The sequence below is a fragment of the Poecilia reticulata genome, linkage group LG19 (genome assembly GCF_000633615.1).
Source record: "Poecilia reticulata strain Guanapo linkage group LG19, Guppy_female_1.0+MT, whole genome shotgun sequence".
Lineage (NCBI taxonomy): Eukaryota > Metazoa > Chordata > Actinopteri > Cyprinodontiformes > Poeciliidae > Poecilia > Poecilia reticulata.
The window spans coordinates 5,938,555-5,948,881 of NC_024349.1; the positions used below are offsets into that span (position 1 = coordinate 5,938,555).

At 37.7% G+C, this 10,327-nt stretch overlaps 1 protein-coding gene across 1 annotated transcript in view; it reads right to left on the bottom strand.

Annotated features, from left to right (window-relative positions):
- Positions 1–2,969: 2,969 nt before the first annotated feature.
- Positions 2,970–10,327, bottom strand: part of LOC103481274 (BRCA1 DNA repair associated) — a 28,388-nt gene continuing 21,030 nt past the window's right edge. Inside the window, exons 20-22 of the mRNA XM_008436663.2 lie at positions 9,085–9,158; positions 7,761–7,818; positions 2,970–3,185 (exon numbers count right to left, since the gene is read on the bottom strand). Coding sequence (XP_008434885.1) covers positions 3,091–3,185; positions 7,761–7,818; positions 9,085–9,158 — 227 coding nt within the window. The 3' untranslated portion in view covers positions 2,970–3,090. The remainder of the gene's footprint in view (positions 3,186–7,760; positions 7,819–9,084; positions 9,159–10,327) is intronic.

Sequence of the window (10,327 nt, forward strand, 5' to 3'; positions counted from 1 at the left end):
TCCAGTTGTGGAATGATCTTGCAACTAAATATTCCACCAGTAGCTGGAATAGTGGGGTTATAACGAAGTGAAAGCAATTGGGAACTACAGCAACTTGGAAACAAATTGTCAGGTCAGTCAAATCAAGAAGTGAGGTCAATGAAAGCTGAGCTGGGTAAGTGTGCAAAGGTCTTCAAAGTTCTACAGAGTTGATGACTACAGACCAGGCACGTGCAGAGGGGGGAAAACGTTGAAGTATCGTTTTTGCTTCAACTCGGAGTCGCGGTTTAAGCAGAGAGGTAATGAAATACGACAGACACTGACAGGCCTCTGCGTCTGCCTTTCTCTGAAGAACTACTGAGCAGGAGGAGACAGCCAGGTGAGGAAAACTGTTCTTATCTATCAATTCACTATTTTATCATACAGACATTAGGCTGTTGTTGTTGTGCTATTAGCTAGCTGATAGCTAACGACTTTGCTAGCAAAACTAGATAACTAAAAAGCTTCTTCCCTGTGTACGAGGCACATCGCCCGTCCAAAACTTATCATCTCCATTATGGATATATGTCCAATCTTCTAATTTYCTTTGCTGCATAATGTACATTGCATTTATTCAGGCGTTAGGTAAATGTATCTTGAAGGAGAATAACACTTAAATAACAAGGATATTCATTTAGAATTAAAAATAACTCGCCCTGAATTACCATAATAGATATAGTGTGTGTCATTAATGAAGGGGAAAAAAACTCAACCCAGACTTTAGTTTAGGTTAAGAACTACTGGTTTAGAGCGTCTGTTGCTGGAGTTGAAAAATCTGAACGCAGTGGCGCATTTTCAGACGTGACGACAGAAAAAAAACATGGAGAATGAACTAGTTGTTGAAGTTCACTCTCGTCCCACAATCTACGACCAATCAAGTTATGACTACAGAGACAGGAATAGAAAGGCATGGAAGACGATCAGCGAGAAAGTTGGAATGTCGAGTAAATTATGACTTTTACTATTTGAAAATATTTCCCCGCATTTGAGCTATCCAAATCCGTCTGTTGAGTCACGTTGAATTAATTTAGACGAAATATGCAGGAGACGGTGGAAGAGTTGAAGGACACATAGGAGTCTCCTCTCCGCCTGGAGCGATTCTGACGTTCGGTGTGAACGCACCAGAAGAGGCTCGTCACGCCAACGACTGAACAAGACGCCAATGTCTCCTCTGATTCCTGGATTATGAATGTGTTTCATACGATCCGGTTTACATGCCACGATTTTTACTGACTTATCGTGTGATTTTAATTTCTTACTTAAAGGAAACACCGCAATTGCGAATATAGACAAAGATTTGCGCACATTTACTGAGCTGAACGTATGATTGGTCGGAGCTCCGCACTGTAAAAAAGAAAAGAAAAACAACAAAAGAAAAACCGGGCAGGGTCCTGGTACACTGGCGTCTGGCACCGTACATCTGGCATTTAAAAAGCCTCAGAGCGAACAGGCTGACATTATTGTTTGGAGTGGGCTCTTTCAGCCACCTGGTTTTTAGGGATCTATTGTCAAAGCAATGAATGAGACTAAAAGCAGCGTTTGTATTTATCCCACAACCAAATGTCAGCAACTCAAATGGCAGAACGGTTTGAATAAAATCTTTTCTTTCAGGCTCTTTCACTGGGATTTGATTAAGAAAATCCAACTTGGGCTGAAGTATGAAGAATAACGTGGGCTGTGTAAACTTTGAGCAGATGTGATTTACTATTTCTGACTGGGGGAAAAAAAAAAAGGCCAGTCGTATTAACAAACATCAGTTTGACCTTTAAATAGAAGCTGTGTGAGGCTTGGTGTGGTGCGCAGTCATTCAAGTAGATTTGAGTCCTTGAGGCAAAAGCTCATTCTGCTTGAAAAGTTGAGTGTAGCTGCAGGAGCTCAGTGTTTTTCTGCTACTTCTCTGCCCTTCAGACTCACTGAGTGTGCAGATGTGGATTTTCTACAACGTGAACTCGTTCAATCCGCAGGAGTTACTTTCTACAATAGTGATGCAGATGGCACATCAGTTTTACTGCATTTCTGACAAATTATTATTAGCCTGATGAAGAAAAATTCAATTGTACTTTTTGAAATGGCTTGAATTTAAAATATGGATGAAAAACTTCTGCATGTTTACTTTACTGTAGAAATATTTACTGTAGTGAAGATAAATGTGCTGCAAAACATAAATGAAACCTAATGAGGAGAAAAGTTCCCATTTTAACAGATGCATTGTATCAAAGACCAACTGGTAAAATGTTAAAATTATTTAATCAGGATCAAATACAAAATCTGCATTTTTTCATTTAACCACTTAAGCCTTTGGTACATTATTAAAAATATATTTAAGAATGGAAATATTTCATTTTTTAAATAAGGAAATAAGCAGTTTATTGCCTAAAATGTAAATCTTCTCTTTAGAGAATTTGATCTGGGTGAAACTAAAACTATGCCACTTGAAGAGTTTTGGGTAAAACAAATTTACAGATATGTCTGTCGAAATCAACAATAAATCAATTACACAATAAATTAAAATGAGCTCAATAATGTCCATTTGAATGATTGTTTTTTTCTTTTTATACAAAACTTCAGTTTGGTGCCATGGCCTCAGCTAGCCCCTTTTTCAGCATCAATTTGCTGTTTTTGTTCATTTAAAATGGTTGTTTCTACTGTTTGTAGATTTACACATTAATAATTAAATATTAAGTCAAAAATATCTTACTGATATCAGGATTTCTGCATGAAACGGTATAATAGCGTAATATTTTTAAACTTAAAACCTTCTGCTAACAAACTACAGAGCCTGCGGAATATAATTTTATATAAATAAACGAATTAAGGTTTTGTCCTTCCTGTGATTTTATTTGATCTCGTTTTATACTCCTTTAAAAACTAAACTACAATTAAAGACAATTATTTCACCTAAACATGTTTTGACATGACCAGCAATAAACCAAAAATAAAACTCAAATCAGTTGCTTTTGATATCACTTTATATACATATTTTATACAGAACAGAGTGTCGATGTGCTTTAGTTACAGAAATGGACGTGAAAATAGAATTGCCCGACAGAACCAGGTTGGGTCTGTGTTTCCTCACACGGTGTAGCTGCTGTGGTTCTGCAGCGTGTACGTAGCGACTGAATCCAGCAGCCAACCGCGGGTCACGACTGTGGCGCTCCTGGAGAGACCTGCGAGCACAAAGCAGCCAGGTGAATAAAAGAACCGCAGGTAGGTTCAGGTAGCAACAAGGCATTGTTTTCCCAACTGGGAGCAGCTGATTAGCATCTGAAAAGCTCAAATAATATCTGAACTACGACCCCAAGACCCAGAGGAGTCGAAAGCAGGGTTTGTTTACGTTCCCCACAGTAAAATTCAAAAAGTTTTCAAGCATTTTTAAGGCACGTTTTCACACTTTGGAGATAAAAACAATTCAAATAAACTGAAAAAACATGTTAAATTCACTATATTTTCTGGTGATAGTATTTTACGTTCCAGAGCAGGGACAAGATAAATTAAAATATAAAACTTTTTTGTTTTGAAAAAACAAAAAAGTTTGGTGTATAAACTTTTTTGGTGTATAAGGTGATTACTTATTAATCATCTTATACACCAAATGAGTCTGAGAATAAAGCACTAATTTAAAACTAAGGTATAAAATATAAGATGATTAATAAGTATTGAGCCATTAGGAATAATAAATATTCCATAAACAAAGGCGAAACCTTAAACAGCTGCTGCTCAAGTTACTCCACAGGTCGTTGCTAGGTAACCAAAGAGTGAGTGAGTTGCTAGGTAACCAAAGAGTGAGTGAGTTGCTAGGTAACCAAAGAGTGAGTGAGTAGTTAGGTAACCAAAGAGTGAGTGAGTTGCTAGGTAACCAAAGAGTGAGTGAGTTGCTAGGTAACCAAAGAGTGAGTTGCTAGGTAACCAAAGAATATGCGAGCTAGTTGGCCTCACCCCCCTTACTTATCTGGCAGTGAGAGGTGGAGCAGCTAAAGCAGAGGTGCTCACACTTTTTCAACTATTTATTAAATTACCAAATCAAAATAATCTACCTACTACAAAATACAAACCATATTTATAGACATTTTGAGGATTCTTTATACGTTTTATTTTGTATAAAAGTGTTACGTTTTTTTTCCTTCTTCATACTTAGTCCAGCTCCTCAACTTTTTGATTTTATACCCTTCCTTAAGTTTAAGAGAAAAACTGAGATTTAAAATTTGGAGCCAACTTGCTATGAAGCTAGTTTTGCTGCTGTTAGCATCATAAAGTGTCAGAACAAGGCCTTTCTTCTTCTTTGTATTAATGGCAGATGGCAAGCACTTAAAGAAAACATTACCGCCACCAACTGGTAAGAGTGTTGGACTAAATTTATTGTAGCCCCCAGCCTTCCTGGTGGACGGCAAAAAACTGCTAGTCGACGATGACTACCACTGGTTTTAGATGCCAAGTTGTTAACAAAACTCACTAAATCTTAAATGTATGTTTGATATATAAAAGAAAAAGAGAAGCTGTGATTTGCTTCTATGATAACTAGATAAGGACAGGAAAAATATGTATTTTTAAAAAAATAATTTGCGATGGAGAGGAAAGTATGTCAGCTATGCTAGCTTGACTTTGACAACCTTAACATGCAGATATGATGTGGAATTTGGTTCTGAGTTGGTTCGGTTTAAAAAAAAAAAGTAAAAGAAAAAAAGACCGGCAACCCTCACACCAACTCTGACAGATCATCAGAAGAGCAGGAGTTCAAATTAGCTAATCAGTCACCGCTGTGTTAGCTTAGCTTATAGCAGCAGTAGCTAATCCACCACAGCGATCACTTATTAATAATCGCAAAATAAACATCAAGACTGAAAACATAAAACTATAACAGCCTGAATGTTCTGCTCTTTGAGTGGGAAATGTTTGAGTGTTTTTCTGGTGTTGAATCTGATACATTTTGTGGCGTAATAGTCAGTTGCTATGGCAACGAGTCTGCGTGTAGCGCAGCCGATACAGAAAGCGAGAAAAAATAAAAATACGAGTGGTTTTTGAGTCGTTCCTTCAACGGTTTTTCTGCGTCATTTTTTCATGTGGCTAAATTAATAATTCATACATTTCCAGGCTTGACTTTGTTAGCGTAACCGTTCCACCACGGCAGCGCGGCTACAGAAGAAAAGGAACCGTCATTTTGAGCTTCAGTGTTGTGCGCACACATGAAATTTCCAGATGTAAAACACAACATAGGAAGGATGATTGGCTGACGTCTATTTTTATCAAAATGTCATCTGATCCATTTAACTTTGCCATCAACGTATCGAGTACCCCTGGCCTACATCCCCCAGAATGCTTTGAGGTTCAGTAAAATTACATGAAATTTTAGAAAATCTTTGCAATATATATCGATATTGATCATGTGTCTATTATGACTTGTTTTTGATTTACATTATTGTGAAAACTGATGTTTTCACGATAATTTTCCAAATCTAAATAATGCAACAGACTGACTGGGAGGAAAACTTTGTGATTTCAATTAGTGTGCAGGAAGGGGAGATTCGAGAGGCTGTTCAATTACCTGGACTATAAGAGCCAGAGGACACAGAAGAGGGCGCAGGGCATTAAATATGTAGGAGTGAAAATTAGGATGCCGGGAGGGACGGAGGGGGTTTGGAGCCGCTCTCTTCTCCATTTCAAGCTGCCAGCTTTCTCTGCGCTGTGGCAGCCTCTCTCTTAAGTGGCCAACTTGTTTTGACATTCCCCTCGCTACAATCTGACATTTTTCTCTGGGCCGTATCTCTGCTCCCTGACTTCCTTCACAATCGCTTTCCTCGCGGGTCGCTCTCCTCACTCTGTTTCCGGATCGGGCCTCATTTCTGCTCAAATCCACTCTCTAATGGGCAAAAAGGGTGGAGCGGCGAGCTCTACCGCCGGCCTGCTTGTAGGAAATCTCTGCTTAACGCAGCGGATCTGGGTGAGACGGACGTGTGGCTAAGCTGACAACATTTTTAACTCATGACAGCAGCCAAAAACAGACGGCATATTTTAGATCGTTAGCTCACTGACAAATGTCAAAGTCTAAACCAAACCCCGATGCAGAACTTTAACAGCGCCGCTTGTCAGAAATTACACGTGTGCATGATCTCTGCTGGCAGAACGGACAGCCTTCTGTAGCTAAAGTTTCCTAATTCTGTGTCTTTATGACGAGAGCGGTCAAACATGTCATCTAAAAATCCTCCACAGTCATTAGAGCGGAGACCGGTTCATTACGGAGAGCCACAGGACGGAGTGCAGACTGTTCCCAGCTGTTCATTAGGACTAGATGTGGTTTGTTTATGCAGCGTTTTGTCTTACAGGTTAAAACAAAAACACTTTACGAGTCAGAAAGCTTCAGTGATAAATCAGCTGATGATGTAACTTATGGTTTAAATTCAAAAATACTTTATCTCAAGGAAAAATTACGAGCCAGCTGGACGATAAATTGTCCCAGAAATGATGGCGATAAACGATAAAAATCTTGTTTTGAGATGGTTTTCAAGTAATATATTATCGATCTCAAAGATCAATAAACTTTTAATTCTAATGAATATTTATTTGGATATTTAAAATATTCAGAATAAATGAACAAAGCAATACTATCAACAAATAAAATGAATTGTGAAATCACTGTGAAAAGGGGCTGTTCAGAGCAAAGCAGCAGATCGAAAACTTTTATCATCCAGTTTTTGGTAGAAAAAGATTTTTTTTAAAAAGTGAAAAACGATGTGATTGATGTATTTATTGCTTATTGCGAAAAGCCTATTCATATCATCCAAAAATCTTCAAAAATGTCCCTGTGGATGATGATGGTGCTGGCAGAAAGAATCTCCTGCAGCAGTCAGTGATGCAACGAATCTGAAGCAGCCCCTGACTGAAGACTGTCATAACAAGCTAACAGCTCAATATCCAGTCATTAGAATCGATGTTTCACAGCAACGTGTCCTGGATGACACCAGAGCTCTGCTTATCCACCTCATTTGCTTTTGCTGTTCCTCTTTAAGTCTGTCTCTGGCCGTATGGTTAGAAAACTGGTTCGAGAGATGCTGGAGTAGGGGATGTGGTTTGATTTAGGGTTGTTGTTTGGGTAATATTGAGCGTTTCAGATGCCAATCGGCTGCTTCAACTTGTAAAAACAATATCTTGTTGCCATGGTTACACATCATAAATGTCCAAAAGCATAAAATAATGTCTAATAATTAAATAATGCAAAAAAAAACTAACAAAAAGAACAAATAAGAACCAACAAGCTGCCATCTGGGTTTTTCAAAATCTGGTCATAAACATTAAGTTGAGTTTTGATCTTTATCTAAAAATATATTTATATTTTTATTAGATTAGTCTGAATGAGTTAAGGTGAAAATTTACTTCAACGGTATAAAAATAAAACAGTAATTTAAAATCCGCTGCAGCTAAAGCAGAAAATACTGAGATGATTAAATAAATCATAAAGAAAAACATGATAATCAAAACTAAATTTGCTTTTAACCAGGTAAGACATGTACAAATATAATTTATTAAACTAACTAATGCAGTAAAACATCTAAAACATGGCATCACGTTTTAAAATAAAGTCTTTTACTTTTATTTCCGGATAACCTCTGGCTGAACCTTGAATTATGCAACCACTGCTGACGCTCCCGCCGCGTCGTTAAATGCTGGAAATGTGTCGGAGTTACGCAGGAAGGTGCGACGATCCGGGCCGAGTCAGCAGGATGGAGGTTTGGTTCCCAGAAAATACTCACCGCCGCAGGAGGAAGACGAGTCGGATCTGGGCTGAACAACGACGATCTGGTGGGACGTCTGTCAGCAAAACATGGAAATAAATAAAATATTCTGAGGTGGAAATTTAACACTAAACAAACATATTATTATTGTTTTTTGTTTATTTATTTCTAACTTGTTTTTAAAACAGTCGGACAGAGAAAACGTAAACAAGAGCGAAATAATTATCTACTAATTTACTACGATTGTTTTAAAGAAGTCGACACTTTTTTAATCCTACTTCTTATTTAAATTTAATTAAATATATTACTGACTAACTTGATAATTACCAACAATTTGTAATGAAAACCATGTTATAATATTCATGTACTTGTTCAATATAATCTGCTAAAGAGGCAACAAATAAATTATATTACATAAACAAAATGGTTACAATCTAACTCTCAATAATCTCACAATAATAAATAATAATAATAATAATTTTAAATAATAACCATTCATTCACTCATCCACCCATTCACCATCCATCCATCCACTGGTCTTATCCACCCATTCATTCATTCATTCATCCATCCACTGGTCTTATCCATCCATCCGTCCATTCATCCATCCACTGGTCTNCATCCATCCACTGGTCTTATCCACCCATTCATTCATTCATTCATCCATCCACTGGTCTTATCCATCCATCCGTCCATTCATCCATCCACTGGTCTTATCCACCCATTCATTCATTCATTCATCCATCCACTGGTCATATCCATTCATTCATTCACTCATCCATTCATCCACTGGTCTTATCCACCCATTCATCCATCCATTCACTCATCCATCCATCCATCGGTCTTATCCATTCATTCAAATGCAAATATATGGAACGTGTTAAATTTAGTTGAAGTTTGTTTTAAAAAAGAAACAGAAAATATAAAATATATATTATATAAATATTGTACCAGTAAAATTTAAATTAAAGCACATTGCTACATTAGTACTAGTAAAAATTAATATATAAAATTGCAGATGTAAGAAATAATTTGAAACAAACAGGCATTGCAGTTTACTGTCCATAAAAACAAAACAAAAAAGGAGGAATTTTTCCATTTATTTATTCAACTCAAGCAGTTTTGATTACTAATTGTACATTTTAGGCCTCAGGTGTATTCGTTAAATTCTAATTTATTAAATTAATGGGACAAATTAACGCATGTTTTGAAGCAAACGTGCAAATCAGTTTACAATTTAAAATAAAAAATCTGATTCAGAAAGCAGGAAATTAAGATATAAATTAGGTAAGATAAAGATAAAGAACCAGATGTAATATTAAAAACAGTTTCATCAGGTTACCTGTTCGCCGTCAAGGACAAGTGGGTCTTTAACTACCGCAGCGCCACACAGCTCCACCATCCACTCCAGCTCATCTTAGAAAACACACAAACAACAACATTTCCTCTAAAATCAAGCTGTGCTTCTGCATTTAATTCTGCTTACGTCTCTTCAACCCTGTGGGAACAAAGAAACCGTAAGACTTTAAGTCAACACCTGCACAAGTTGGCTTAGAAAAATGTCAATATCACAGAAAACAGTGGCATGGATCTGCTGATTTCTATAGTTCAGGGTTAAATGTTGCATGAAATCCAGTTTGGCTGAATAAAGCAGATTCCGCCCTTGAGTTTTTGTTGTGTTTAAGAAAGTCTTTAAGCTACTCATGCAAGCTGGCAGATGTCTCCCCATTAGCGGAGCTTCATCGATCCAGAAAGCAGCGGGAGGACGCGGCTGGAGCGTTTTACCAGCGCAGCAGGAAGGAAACAGAAATAATAAAAATAAAAACATGACATGGGGCTCAAGTCCCTCTGACGATCAACCCCGACACGCCAAGAAGATTACGTTTATATGAAAGACCAACGCAAAGTTAATTCCTGTGAAGTAGAGGGAAAGAAAGGACAAAGTTTAATACTTTTTACTAAATAAATATGATTAAAAAAATCCAGTCCACATCCAGCTGTTCTGTAAAACCCTGAGGGGTTTTAGAAAACATTTCTGAGATGAAGACAAGGAAGAAACGTTGCTGAAAGGAAGTCATAAGAAGTCCAGTTTGCAGTTCACCACCAGCCCTGACGGGGGCGCCGTGTTGACAGAGAGGGTTTGGTGTCACCAGGATAAAAATGGACGTTTCTGATCTGCATGCAGAAACGTTTATGTGGAGGAAGAACAACGATTTTAAACAGCAGGGAGAAGATGGATGGATGGATGGATGGATGGATGGATGAGTGAATGAGTGGATGGATGGATGGATGAATGGATAAGACCAGTGGATGGATGGATGGATGGATGAATGAGTGAGTGAATGAATGGATAAGACCAGTGGATGGATGGATGGATGAATGGGTGAATAAGACCAGTGGATGGATGGATGAATGAATGAATGAATGAATGGGTGGATAAGACCAGTGCATGGATGGATGGATGAATGGGTGGATGAGTGAATGAATGAATGGATAAGACCAGTGGATGGATGGATGGATGAGTGAATGAATCTATGGATGGATGGATGAATGGGTGGATAAGACCAGTGGATGGATGAATGAAT